General features: G+C 37.6%; 1 protein-coding gene across 2 annotated transcripts; it reads left to right on the forward strand.

Annotated features, from left to right (window-relative positions):
* The first annotated feature begins 4,077 nt into the window (after positions 1-4,077).
* On the forward strand, positions 4,078-14,883 carry LOC120637744. 2 transcript variants are annotated; one of them, XM_039909726.1, is made up of 7 exons: positions 4,078-4,350; positions 4,707-4,917; positions 5,838-6,507; positions 8,652-8,912; positions 12,507-12,701; positions 13,365-13,604; positions 14,587-14,883. In XM_039909726.1, exons 2-7 carry the CDS (start codon positions 4,726-4,728, stop codon positions 14,853-14,855), a joined length of 1,827 nt encoding a protein of 608 aa, XP_039765660.1. In that variant the 5' UTR covers positions 4,078-4,350; positions 4,707-4,725; the 3' UTR covers positions 14,856-14,883. The 2 variants fall into 2 exon arrangements, with proteins under 2 accessions (XP_039765660.1, XP_039765659.1); XM_039909725.1 differs by lacking the exons at positions 4,078-4,350; positions 4,707-4,917; positions 5,838-6,507 and adding an exon at positions 6,606-7,231.
* The last annotated feature ends 202 nt before the right edge of the window (positions 14,884-15,085 follow it).

The raw sequence follows: 15,085 nt of genomic DNA on the forward strand, positions 1-15,085 counted from the left end.
AAGGTTGATTGCTTGACCTTCAAATGAGATGTTGAGGTTCGGGAGGTATCTCTTCCTTGTAAATACCACTGCCTGACATTTTCTCACTGATAGGGACAAGCCATGGTCAGACAGCCACTGGCCTAGATAATACAAAGCAGAATTGATACGACAGGATACTTCCTCTATACTGCCTGAGCTGTGATAGAGGACAATATCATCAGCATATTGTAAAATGGTACAAAAACTAGAAACAGACAATTCGAGGTCGTGGGTATATATGCTATAGAGCAGAGGACTGAGAACAGAGCCTTGAGGGAGGCCTTTCCAGATCAATCTGGGGGGAAGAGAATTATTCTGATGCTTTACCAGAACATATCTGCAAAACAGCAGATTACATATGAAATGAACCATCCTCGAGGGAACACTCAGCTTAAGTAGTTTCTGCCTGAGCACCGGAAGTAGGACATTATCATATGCAGAAGCAATATCAAGAAAAGCACCCACAAGGTACTCTCCTTTTGTAAAGGCTAATCTAATATCTGTTGTTAATACACTGAGACTGTCTGTTGTACTCATACCCTTCCGAAACCCAAATTGGGAGGAGGGGAGAATATTTCTACTTTCCATTAACCATTCCAGTCGGTTTTTAAGGAGATGTTCTGTAACTTTAGCTAAAGTAGATGACAAAGCTATGGGTCTATATGAATTTGAATTAAGGGGATTTTTATAAGGTTTAAGGATAGGAATAACAATTTGAGATTTCCAGGAGTTTGGGATAGAACCAGTTTCCAAACATTTATTGATTATTTTAAGGTAATAAATTTTAGCTTTGTCATTTAAGTTAGCCAGGAAAGAATATGGAACGCCATCTTCCCCTGGAGCTGTATCTTTTAGACCATTGAGAGCAATTTGAAGCTCAGAAAAGGAAAAGGGGGCATCCATTTCATCCGTACCTGGAGCTGGCGTAGTAGTTAGAAATGAGTCCACATAGGCAACATAAGGTGGAGCTAATTTGTCTGCAAAGTTGTTAAGCCAGTCAGAAGGATTATTTGAGGAAGGATCAACGTGGCTCAGGGAGCGACGGAATCTCCTCATATTTTCCCACACAATGGTGGAGGGTGAACGAGGGCTAAGCGATTCACAGAACTGCGTCCAACTTGCTCTTTTCTTTTTGAAGACTAATCTTTTAATTTTAGCATCTAGTTTTTGGTAACTATTAAAGTTATCCTGAGTCATGCAGGCTGAGTATAATTCTTCTGCAGCAGATCTTTTACCAAATAAATCGCTGCATTCATCATCCCACCAAGGAGAGGAAAGCAGCGGATTTTTCACAGGGTGTTTTTTTGGAATATGGGAATCGGCCGAAGATATAAGAGATTTTAAAAAGAGATCATAGCATACCAGAATGTTTCCATCACTTTCCAAATCGGGCAGAGTGTCTACAATGCAATCAACGGATAGGGCATAATCTTCCCAATTTGCTTTTTTAAGTTTATACTTTAAAAGGGGATCATAGTTAGGGGTAGGTAAGGATTTATTATTTAATGTAACAATTATAGGAAAATGATCACTGCCACAGGTTGACTGTAGCACGTTCCAAGTCAGGCGCGATGCTAGGTTAGCCGAACATAGGGTGAGATCAACCGCTGATTTAGGGTTCTGATTGGGGTATACCCTTCGAGTAGGAGAACCGTCATTGAGGATGCAAAGACTGACATCATCAAGTAAATCAATCAGCAATGGAGAAAACCCGTCACTAGCATGGCACCCCCACATCGTGTGGTGGGTGTTAAAATCACCCATGGCTATGATAGGGCTGGGAAGGGACGACAAGATTGCTTGTAATTCGGGAATAATAGAAGATGAGGGATGAGGAATATACAGAGATACAAAAGATATGTCTAGGGTACGGACAGCAACAGCATTGATCTGTTGACTGTGGGAAGGAAGAGCGATTTGGGTGTAGGGGAGGGAGTGCCGTAGAAATACAGCACTGCCTGCATACCCATCACTCCTGTCATCCCTCAAACAGGAGAAGCCCGGCACCCGTAATCGCGAACCAGGCCTCAACCATGTCTCCGAGATGGCAAGAATGGTGGGATTATGAAGGTTAATCAGAGAGATTAACTCATGTTTCTTGGGACGTAAACTTTTACAGTTCCACTGTAGCAGGGTTATTGGGCCCATTTTGGAGTAGTTTAAAAAGTTGGCTTAAGTTTTTGGCAACGTTGGGCGGTAAGGGAATTTCACTACATGGAGCGACAATACTAAGTAGAAATTCGGAGATAAACTCAAGCATTTTACCTTGGGAGGGAGGGTTCTCAACATTGTTGTTGAGAGCGCATCCATTAGGAAGGGATGAGGAGTAATCACCGACAATAGTCTGAACAGCTTTTTTGTCGTAGCCCTTTGCTAGAGGAGCTCGGGGACGAGGAGAGCGGAAAACTGTTTGCCGGTAGGAGGTTTTGGTGGAAGTTACATTAGTAGGAGTAAACATTTCTTTTGTTATCTCAGCATAGGACCTGCGGACAGGAGGAAACTGAGATGATGCTTCAATGTAAGATTTATTATTCTGAGACATGACCATTTTAATAGATTGCTGCCTGGAGAATTCTGGGCAGTCTTTATCAGTAGCAAAATGACTACCAGAGCAGTGTAAACATGTAGATAATTCCTTGATGACCAAACATGAGTCACCTGTATGGGGCTGAGCACATCTGTAGCATCTGGGCTTAGATCTGCAGATTGTTTTAATGTGGCCAAAACGGCAGCAGTTCTGGCACTGTATTGTTGGAAGTTTATATGTTTCAACTGGCAGTGAGGTGTGGTATGAATATACCTTAGCAGGAAGCATTTGCCCCCTGAAGGTTAGGACAACAGATTGGGTAGGCACCCAAGTGATGACACCCTCTGTGACAGATTTTCTGTTCAGTCGCCTTGATTTCAGAACCTCACCACAGCCAGGCGGGAGCTCTAGCGAATCAACAAGCTCGTCCATCGACCAGTCCACGGGAACTCCTTTCACCAGCCCCATTCTGGTTATGTTGTATGTGGGAATTATAGCTCTATATTTGCATAACTTTAAAACTGGACTAACCAGAAAGTTGTTGGCAGCTTGGGCAGAAGTAAACTCTACAGTAATTTTGTTGCGGCCTATATTTTTGACGCCGTCGTGGATAATTGAACCAATTTTGTGTTTGTGCAAGAATTGACCGAAATTTATAGCCCGTAATGACGCTCCAGAGGAAGGGTCCTCCACTTCCCGTGAGACTTGGACGATAAAAGGCCCATTATCATCGTCAGAGTATGACTTGGCGCCTTCGGTGAAGGAAGGATGTATGTAAAGGCTTTGAACGGATGGGTTTACCTGAGTAGGATCAGTTATAGTTTTTTTGGCCGCATATACGTTGGTATCCTCTCCTTGTCGTTTGCGAGACGAGGCTGATGCCCCCGGGTCGGGCGGCTCAGGAGGTGTATCTAGATCCATTTTACTGGAAACACTATAACTACAGACACATAATAAATATTTAACCAACACCAAATACGGTTAGATTTATACGAATATCACCAATGACAACTATTTCTGCTGCTGTGTAAATTCACATAAAACACCGAAATTACACCGGAATCTCACTAACACGTGTGCACAAATTGACAGGCCAAGTTACAGTTCAATATAAACAACACCAAATCCTTTTCAAGACGAGTTTACAATAAAATCAAAGAAAAATTTGAAAAAACCGCGTCCGCCATGTACGAAGTTTCCCGCCGAACCTCCTTGAGAATCAAAAACAGCGTGAACAAGTGTCAACACTCAACTGTCATGTTGACAGACTTCCACAGCTATTTAAAAAGTGTCATTGCCAAAAACACCGCCTTATGTCATTCTAAGATCATTTTCATAATTCAATATATTGTTCGCTTTAAATAAGTGACAGCGGTCGTCGAGCGACTTGTGGCCAAATTTTGTTATTGTTATTAAGATTAGACAAAAATGATTTATTGTTAAATATTTGCTTCTGGCATTAATTATTAACTTTGAAGATTAATGAACGATTATATACGTTGAAGACAAGCTATTTCTAAAGGTTTTTTCTTATGTCAAACATTGTGTACCTATTGCGACTGTCAGCTGTACGTCAATATGACATTTTATTCTCGCTCAAGGGAGTTCTTGAAAAGTTAATTTCATTAAACTTAACCAAAGTCTAATAACTGAAAAAATTATATTTCTTGTCTTTGCAAATGATGTAATAAACAATTTTCTATAAACTTTGAACCTGTGTGTATTGATATAGCCATGAAAATGGCTTTGGCAGAGGTTTAAAAATTCCATGCTACACGTAACACTATCACTAATTAGGAAAGGTAACAAACATTTATCACGTATTCCTAGAATCTTAATACGATTGAAGTTATCGGCAGAAAGTATTCGATTTAAGTGTTTTTGTTTTGGTCAGTTAAAATTAGGTTATATTATTGGTTAGGGTTTCTCAGAAAATAATTAAGCATTAAATGGCCTTGTAATACTATTGAAGTATTAATGATCCCTTGCGCCTACTCTTGCAAAGGTTGTTCTTTTGTTTAAAATAACTAACTTATCTGAAAGCTAGTGTTGTTTGTGTACTACAAAACAAAAGATCCACCATTAAAAGTTTATTTCGGCTTAGTATAACCAAATTGGCATCTCATTATTTACTCTTTTAAATTTTTCCATATTTCAGATGGTGGGTTGGATAAATTATGCCATGTGATGGGCAGAGGATGTCAGAGCGTCAGCTATTAGACAGGAGTTGCCTGAATGAAGGCAGCATGGCTGTGCCAGTCAGTGTCAACAGTTTACCACAGCATTGGAGGGAGTTTGCATGCGGAGGTGGTGCAGCTTTCTGCAATATTCTCATCAGCTACCCTTTGAACAAACTTATATTTAGACAGGTTAAACATTTTGCTTTTTACCTTATCCTTTACAAGTGTTATACCCGTGCGTGCTACTGGATTTCAAAATACTAAAAAGAAAATTCAAAACATCTTTTTGTTCAAAAATTCTTCATTAGTTAACTGAAACCTAAGCCTAGCAGGGTTCCTTGGTCTAAGAAGAGCCAACCACAAAAGTTTGTGGTAAGTTTGTGACAAAGTAGTCAGGTTTTTTTTATTATGACCATCATACACTCTCACTTAATTTGTCTGGTAGAAGGGTTTGGCTATTACTTGTTACCACCCTGCCAACAAAGATTTTCAGCTACAGGATTTAGTGTTCCAGTACAATGTCGTGTAGAAACTGTTTAGGGGTATAGGTTTAATATAACTGCCATGGACCTAACAGGTTAGCTTAGACTACATAATCACACCATCATGAGATTGCAGTCAAAGGCTAACTTGTAGTGAAATAAAATAAAATAGCTATAAAGTTAGATACCACTATAACACCAATTACTGCTGGTGTGGTATTCCAGTTTTACAGTTGAACTCAATAATATTCCTGGAAGAAATAGCTTTGTATGCTTAAAATAGCCTATATGCAAGCCAGTATTTATTCCAATCTGTTCAGTTGTCAATGTGTGATTGAGTTTCACATTATGATGTTGGCATCATCTCAACCATTGGACTTCCACTGCTGGACATAGGACTGTTGTAGGGATTTTATTCACTGCTGTTTTGTGCGTCTTATATTGTGACTTCCTGCAACTTGTTTTATGTCACCTGTCCACTTTATGAGCAGTCTCTCCAGCACCTTGGGACCACAATAACCATTGGTTCTTAAAGTTATGTGGCTCACCCTATGCCACTTTAGCTATTCTAAATTTACGAAATCAAATTCATATTACTATGATGTTATTTTTTATATTTAATTTCAGATGATGCATGGAGTCGAAGCGACATTTGCATTGCACCAACTACAGAAAGAAGGTATGGGATACCTGTACCGTGGTATGCTTCCACCTTTACTACAGAGATCAATGTCAATGTCGCTCATGTTTGGAGTCTATGATGAATGCCTTCAGCCCCTCCTAGAGTACAAAATTAATCCCTATGCTGCCAAAACTATAGCAGGAGTAGTTGCTGGTTGCTTTGAAGCAACCCTAATGCCATTTGAAAGACTGCAAACTTTGCTGATACATCCCAAATATCATAATCAGTTCAAAAACACAGCCCACGCGTCAAGTCACATTGCTAAATACTATGGAATAAAAGAGTTTTATAGAGGACTTGTGCCTATCCTATTGAGAAATGGACCATCAAATGCCATGTTCTTCATTATTAGAGATGAAGTACGCATACGTTTACCTAATCAAGAAAACATGCTTTATGAAAGCATACAAAATTTTATTGCTGGTGCATCTATTGGAGCTTTTCTTAGCACATTATTTTACCCCTTGAATGTCATAAAGATAGCTATGCAGTGTGAACTCGGAGGACCTCATCGAACACTTATTTATGAATTCAACTACATTCTTAGAAAGAGAGGATCCAAGTTTGCGAATTTCTATCATGGGGCATTACTTAATATATCCCGAGCATTTTTAAGTTGGGGTATAATTAATGCTTCATATGAAATTTTTAGGAAATTTTTATATCCCTAGTCACCATTTCTGTTATACCTGATTATTTTTTGTTGTTTGTTTTTTAATTTACTGTTGAGATGCAGTTTGTATATATATGTATATGGATTTTGAAGTATTATGAAAGTGTAACTTAGGTAGAAGCTTTACTATAAAATGCAGCATTTAATTAAGTGTTGTTACAATCTTGTATTTCATACTCAATCGAATTGTGGTCAAATATTTGATGCTTGTATAATAATATGCATGTGATGAGATTTTAAGGAATATTTTTTCCGATTACTTTTCAAAGCTCTATCACATTTATATCATTTAGTAACACTGTAATCATAATAAATCGAATTCTGCAATAGTCATGCAAAATATCTGTTTAAATTAAAATGTATATAGAAACGATCTTTTATTATATACCAGAGTTTATTTACGACATAGGTATATTGAGTAGGTTTTAAACGGAAATAAAATTTCTCGGAAATTAATTAGCGTGTTTCATATTTCTGCGTCACAAAGTCCGTAAAATTTTCCGGTGTTTGCAATTATTTCTTTCTGTGTTGATAAAATCGTCAAGTTTGTTTGAGATATTGGTTGTGTGCATACGAAAACATGTGAACAGCAATGACTGATAATGCAAAAGGATTTGTATATAGAACTTCGTATATGTGTTATTTCATTGCTAATCGCATTTATAGGTGAGTGATATCGTCATGATGAAGCGGCTATAGCCTAGTGGTCGGGACTACGGTTTCACTTTCGAGGTGCCGAGTTCGAACCCCGGCACGGACCTCCTAAGTTTTCTAAGTCATGCGCGTTTTAAGATTTAAAATAACAGTTGCTTTAAAATAACGGTCAAGGAAAACATTGTGAGGAAACCTTCATACCTGAGATTTCTCCATAATGGTCTTGAAAGCGTGTGAAGTCTGGTGGACTTCATATCGCATATTCGCACTTATATGGTTGACTACTGCCTAAACCAGCCTCGTTCTGAGAGGAGACCTGGAGACCCTGTAGTGGGCCGGTTCCCATTACCGGCCCACTACAGGGTCTCCAGGATGAATCGTCGGATGATGTATCGTCATTGGTAAGCTTCCCATAAATGAATATTGTTGAGGCTGCTTTTTCATCGGCTAAGTTTGTTGTGGGCTTCTTAGACCAGGGCGCGTTTGGAACCCTCGTAGCTTTAGTTTTAAATTGACGAATTTAGTTATCGCCATCAACTCACTGCTATATCATATTTTATATGTAATGATTCGTATAAAGAAATATTTGACTTTGACTTTGACCATCAGACATGAGCCTTTGTCGGAGAAATGTGTTTTTAAGTATAAAATATTAATCCTTACAAAAAAGAGTCAATTTCTATCAACTTATGAAGATAACCAGAAGTATGTACCTTGCCTTTCACAGGATGCCATTTGGTCGCATAGTTTAAGAGATATATCTCTGGATATATGGGAGAGATCTATGAGTAAGGTATAACAGGAAGTCATGACCATTATAACATTATGCACCGACCTTTAGTTCACGTGGGTGAAACCGAGGAGAATGTTATGGGACAGTTACATAGTTTTTGAGCTTTGACTTCGCTCCCTTCGACTTCGATACCGCATCAATACGTTATTTTACCAAGGGATCTGATATATTTTTTTTACCTTACAATTATTTTATCCTATAATAATATAATAATTTTACGCTAATAGGTTCCATACGTAAGTATTGCTTCACATGGTAGTCATCGAATATTAGGTCAACAATGTTTATAGTTCTTGGAAAAATCTTAAGAATTTTCGTATACCTAAATTCTAATTAGATACGATACTTAACTTTTATGGGCAGTAGTCATTCAGTACCTACCCTAAGTTAAATGTTTGTAGGCTCCTAATCGAAAGTTCGATTCGAATATCTATATATTATAACGTCAGAGCAAAATGGAAACTTGTTTTACAGCTCAAGATTCATTCTAACTTCTACAGGTAGCGTATGTGGCAAATTAATAAAACAAATACATTAAGTACATTTTGCTTTGAAGTTACAGTGTTCGAAAACGACCTCGTTTGCGAGCGTACAGCACTCAGCACACAGGTATCTAAATGCTAAACGTAATGGTAACAGAGTCAAAACGTCCGGAGTTTCGCGACGACTATCGCTATGAGAAGGCTTTCGGCGCGTTCTACAAACTGCATCCTGAAGCGGTAAACTGGTACCAATCCCGCATACGCTGTGAGGCGGAGGGTACTGAATTATTCGTCCCAGCTAACCTGGACGAGGCTGACAGTATCCCGCTGCTCATCGCTCCGATATTGACGAAATATGAAGGAGTTTACGTCGGCATACACGATTTGTACTCTGAAAGAACATTTATAACAATCAAAGGTAAGGCGCCTTATGAGAAACTAATACTCGTACGATGCACATAGTTATTAGATTTTTTTTGGAATAGATATTTAATATTTTTTGAATTTTTTTTGACGGCCGACTGTTTGGCCGTCCAAGGCCGTGGGTTCGATTCCAATTTCGATTACAACTGGAAAAATGTTTGTGTGATGAACATAAATGTTTTTCAGTGTCTGGGTGTTTATCTTTATATTAGAAGTATTTGGGTAGATATATTATTCATACAAAATATTCATCAGTCATCTTAGTACCTAACTTAACACAAGCTACGCTAATTTTTGGGCTAGATGGCGATGTGTTTATTGTCGTAATATATTTTGTTTATAATAGATATTAGTAAGTATTTCAAAATAACTAAATCATGCCGTGCCTAGTATTATGTTTCCAGTTCTTTATTATAAGTATTCTATGCTATTTATCACTACCGGTTGGTAACGGTTTTACTAAAAATACTAGTCAGCAATAGCCTATAAAATCTGCTGCTAGTTTTTTCTTTATAGTTCATATATTTATAGATATATATAGATAGATAAATTCTTTATTGCACACAATTAAGGGATAAAGACAATAAATATAAAATATAAATAAATTTACATATAATATATCCATCAAATTATTGATGGACCAATCAGATATCTATCATAAGACGTATGTGTATTTATTTATCATTTCCTTTTAATTGACTTTTTCCCCTTTTCAGCTTGTTTTTAAAGTCAGTTTTTTCTGGCTTCTTTATGACATACAAGTATATATTATTTTATTTATTATTATTTATCAATTTTTGTAATATATGTTTATTATTTAAGTATTAATTTGTGTACCTACACCCTAACCCTTCTTCTTAACTTCATTATACATTTTCTTTCTTTCTTTCATTTTTTCAGTTTTTTTTTTTTATATCTTTGTCTTTGGTGTACCTACAATAAAATGTATTTGATTTGATTTGATATCCATCATTGCAGCAATGGTGCTTAACGGAGGTGCTCTGTCACAAAAGGCTACTACTGAAGTAAGCTACTATATAAAAGGCCTCTCACAACAAGATATTTTGCCCGTTGTCACCACACCTACTAGACCGACAGGTTAGGACCACTGGATGCCAGTAGCACAGAGGACGCTACCCGTTCTCCGTTATATTCATTTGGTTGCCTCGTAGGTACGACTGCCGCGGAAAGAGGGGTGGTGAGGGTGACAACTGTATTCTGATCTGCCGTCTCCGCACGTCGTTAAAATACTATGTACATATTGAATAAGAAAGAAACCCGCCTACGCAGGCTTGCTTACCTCATAATAACTTTAAGGCTTTAAATAGAATACCTAATGACGTTACACAGTGGCGAATTTAAAGATTCACCGCCCTAGGCCATCGAGACAGGCCGCCCCTTTTAATGAAATAAAAGAATAATATCCAAAAGTTTGTTGATTTGAATCATGATAATGAATGATGAAAATAAACAGGCAAACAGGCTATAAAGAAAGAAACTGAAACATTTATTCAATACTTAATAAATAAATATACTACTACAATACACACATTGCCATCTAGCTCCAAAGTAAGCTTAGCTTGTGTTATGGGTACTAAGATGACTGATGAATATTTTTTTTGTATAATATACATAAATACTTATAATATACATATAAACACCCAGACACTGAAAAACATTCATGCTCATCACCGAACATTTTCCAGTAGTGGGAATCGAACCCACGGCCTTGGATTCAGAAAGCAGGGTCGCTGCCCGCTGCGCCAATCGGCCGTCAAATCGGTCGGTTGCTTCTGCCCTCGACTTCATTTGCTTGGATTTCAGAATTCGGTCTAACGCTTCGCTCATTAACAATTCTCTATTATTCATTGAACTCCTTCTTAAGGAATCGGGATTAAAGGTAGCCCATGTTCTTTTCCATGACAAAGACTACATGCATGCCAAATTTCATCTAAATCCGTTGTGCCGTTTTGACGTGATTGAGCCACAAACATCCATACAGAAGTGCAGATGGCTTCGTCCGCTGAACTATTCGCAGTTAGTTTTAACTTATTGAATCCCTATTTCCCCATTAATAACAAATAACAAGACGATATAACAGAATCACGCTTTAGCTCTTTCCCAGAACTGTGCCTTTTCCGGGATGATGTGATAGACCGTAACAAATACGTAGCGTTAGATCATATGTAGAATAGAAACCGATTAGGGGTATGGGTCATACTCCCTAACCGGTTAGCCCGTTACCATCTTTGACTGCATAACTTACCGCCCAGTGAATTTGCAGTCAAGGGATCAATAAAAGTATTATTCCTCATGATTCGTAGTTCAATATGCTAACCACTAGACTAACGAGATAGATAAGTTCATTAACATCCAGTTTCCATTATATATTATCGATTAGCGGTGTTGATCGAAGGACAGGCACTTCTTCACTTATTTGTATGTATAGATGGTAGTTGGCAGTAATCTGAAATGCAATCAATTCCTTTGAACTTCTTAGCGTAATTTATTCTGTGCGTCAGCGTTCAAGAGCACAATAAACCCATAACCCACATGTCACTCGCGACACACGAGATCGCTTGTTAGCAATAAGGCCGCCACAACTTATTTCCAATGCGTTGTGTTATTTCGTTGATGTATGTTTCTTGATGTATACTTCCTTCTTTGGATACTATGCAGCAATGTCTTCTTGATATCTGATTGTATGGTACCAAGTTTAGGTAACTGACGTAATTACTCGTAATTGTCCTTTTGGATCTAAAGAAGGAAAACCCCGTTAAAAGTGTGACGCGAGGACAAAAAAATTTAAATAGTGATATATACAACGTGAAAGTTAAAACCGAAGTAATATTTCGTAGTGTTTAGAGGAGGTTTTTGTACCTTTAAAGCCTATAATAACTGTGAAACCGAGAACCTAATAGTTTTTGAGTAAAACACTGCCATAGGTACTATTTACTGAAAGAAATCAGACAGCCTTAACATCACATGCAAAAGTAAAATCATGTGACTCCTGTCACTTTATTAAGTACGCGTCGGTACTATGTGCGTGTCGGTCTTTTATCTTCAATAGGATTGTCATAAGTAAACACATATAATGTTTTGTATTCGTTTGTATGGAAAAATAAATATATTTCTTTTGATTTAATATTTTTACAGAGTAATTTCTTATGAAATATACTTATGCATCCTTCAATATTACTTATTTCGTAATTCTGTTACACGTTGTATATATAAATTATGAAATCGCATCACTAAACTTACATACCTACAGTCAGCAAACACTGGCAAATAGTTGTATTATTAAGAGTAAACAAATTACTTTTGTATAAAATATTAACCTCTAAACTAACTTACCTCTTGGCTGTTCAATACAACTCAGCTCAGTTTAAGCTGTTGAAGAGTTTTAACTCTAATGAAATAACACGCAACGCCTGGAGTTATTAGTAGCTAATCACGCAATCAGATTAAGTTTAGTATGATCTAGTGATTAAGTATATTTAGGTACCTACAGGGAAAAACAGGAAAAGGAAGTCCAATGTGCCATCTGAAGATTTTGGGTTCGTTTTTAAACATAATATAATGATTACAGGGAACAGTTTGCAGGATACGATCCTAGAATTGCTATGGGAACTAAAACAGCCGCTGCACAGTGGAGGTCGATGTGTAGCGATGCGCCGCAATGGAAAGCTTTTTGTACATCCGTGCTCAAACACTCTACCATTTGCCTGCAAAATAAAGGCTTCCAATGTTGTTTACTACCCTGATTGCGATACCTTCGATTCTCGTAAGTACTTCATTATATGATAACAAAGTAAGTAAGTACTTCATTTTTGATTTTTGATGTTGGAAAAGAGCAACTGCTGAGTTTCTTGCCGGCTTCTTCTCGGTAGAATCTGCCTTCCGAATCGGGGGTAGAGTCACTACACACGGACAGACTTGACGTTTCAAAAGTGCTTGTATTAGGCCTACTTGAAATAAATGAATTTTGAATTTTGAAAAATCCGCCAAGTTCGAGTCGAACTCGCGAACGTAGGTTTCTGTGCAATTATCTATAAAAAAATCAAGTTAGTTTTATGGATTAAACTTATTTCAATGTAATTATGTCTTAAAATTAATATTTAACTAAATATTCTGTGAATGTTGCAAGCGTCTACCTACCGTCTAGGTAGACGCAATCGGTATCTAGCAAAATCAAGCCATAAAATCTTATATGATAGTATAGGAGCCTTAAATATTTTTTGTATTCGGTTTTTAAGTATTTGTTGTTATAGCGGCAACAGAAATACTCTATGTAAATTTCAACTGTCCAACAATCACGGTTCAAGAAATACAGACGGACACAGACAGACAGACGTACGTAATTACCAAAAGAGCGAACATTTTGAGAAGGTAAACCTTTTATATCAAGTCAAAGTTATAAAAATAAACTGCTTTACAATCTTTTTAGGATGGAAGCTAGGCCCTAACAGCACATGCTACCAAGCACACATAGAACCACAGAAATGGCACGTGGCACATTCAACTTGTTACTTAGCGGGCGGACACCTTGCGATCTTGGATACGAAGGAGGAAGCGGAGTATATTCGCGAGGTGTTCAAACAGGTCGACCAGCATAAGACGCCTGGTGACTTCGCCTTCCTCGGATTTAGTGATTTGTTCCAACGATATCACTATCGGACACTTTTTGGTAAGTGTTATTTGTCTGGTGATACGCTCCACCGTAAAAACAGGAAGTTCAGGGACAGAGGTCCCTGAGCACGATATATATATATAGGCATTCTTCGTGAACACTTCGCTAGCGCTATGCAGGATTTTTGTGGCGCCACCTAGTTATGTAATGTGGAGACCGCTACATGTCGATACCTTCCAACACGGCTAGCATTGAATCATTTTTCTCCTCGGGGAAAGCATAAAATTGTATCTTCTCCCACAGCTTTATAAACACTCCGAGCTGAGAAATAATATCCAAATAATAAACGGGGATACACTTTACTTATTCGCTGTTTCCGTGTTTTGGTAGGTGGACACATTAATTTAATTTATATATTTTTTTACATTCCACTAGTTAGGGAGTTTGGTAGTTTACCCCTAATCGGTTTCTACGCGATATTGCATTGGAACTAAATCGCTTAACGGCACGTCTTTATCGGTAGTGTGGTAACTACCCACGGCCAAAGCCTCAAACCAGACAAAAACTTGACGTTATGATCATGATCATTTGCACAATTCTAATGACCACAACAACGCAATATGCATTGTAATTTTTAGAATTTATCTCTCTTCTCGTTATAATTGTTTGTGTTGCTGCAATAGTTGTTATGGTCATAAAGCCAATTATAAAAATTTAATTAATTCAAGAGTCGTACTCTGTGTCTCCTATTCTTGTTGTTCATTCTACTCTCATCATATTCTTCCTTTTCAACTGGTAAAGGATATAAATGTCCCTAGTTTTCCATTACATATATAATAAGTTAGACTGTTCTAAACATTTTCATTTTAAGAAGGTGCCTGGAATTTACATTTCGATCTTTGAAAAAAAAATGTGATAAATCTAATGGAAAACTAGGGACAGTTTTCCATTACAGATATAAGTAACTTTTCTGTCACTTTCATTGTAAGTAGGTGCCCGGAATTTACATTTCGAACATTGAAAAAATGTTGATTCGCAGGAGAAAGATTACCACAAATGGAAATAAACTGGGACTTCAAATGTCCGGGTAACTTCACGAAGTTGGAAGATCGTTGCGGCGGTATACGTAGGAGCGGTTTGCTCGCTACCGAGAATTGTGGGATACCGTCTATGTTCTTCTGCGAGAAACCGTCCACGGGGGCGTTCAAGCACAAAAAAGCTTTACGACACGATCCCAATGGATATCGTACTAAACATTTAAATACTATTGTGAAACTGAAAGGGACAATGTTAGAAGAATATACGTGATATTCATTAAAAAAGTTTTGTTTTTCATATCTGCAAAATGTCATGGTGAATTATTATTTTAACCCTTGAAAATTTATGACAACATGCGTACATATAAAAAAAGGAAATCTGTTCTGGAGCGATGGACCGCTAAAAGTTGTGCACAATCGATCGCCGCCGAGAATGGGTGTTTTATTAATAAATGGCGGGGTGAGCTTCTCCCATTCCCTGATGCCGTTCTTATGGGGCAG

This window comes from Pararge aegeria, chromosome 4 (assembly GCF_905163445.1).
Source record: "Pararge aegeria chromosome 4, ilParAegt1.1, whole genome shotgun sequence".
Taxonomy (NCBI): Eukaryota; Metazoa; Arthropoda; class Insecta; order Lepidoptera; family Nymphalidae; genus Pararge; species Pararge aegeria.

What these genes read in the sequence shown, in the direction of transcription:
- LOC120637744 (XM_039909726.1), top strand. Translation starts at nt 4,726, where the DNA reads ATGCCATGTGATGGGCAGAGGATGTCAGAGCGTCAGCTATTAGACAGG. An exon ending in TATATCCCGAGCATTTTTAA is followed by an intron (nt 6,508 to 8,651) that starts GTTGGGGTATAA and finishes TAATGGTAACAG; the next exon opens with AGTCAAAACGTCCGGAGTTT. An exon ending in AACATTTATAACAATCAAAG is followed by an intron (nt 8,913 to 12,506) that starts GTAAGGCGCCTT and finishes TAATGATTACAG; the next exon opens with GGAACAGTTTGCAGGATACG.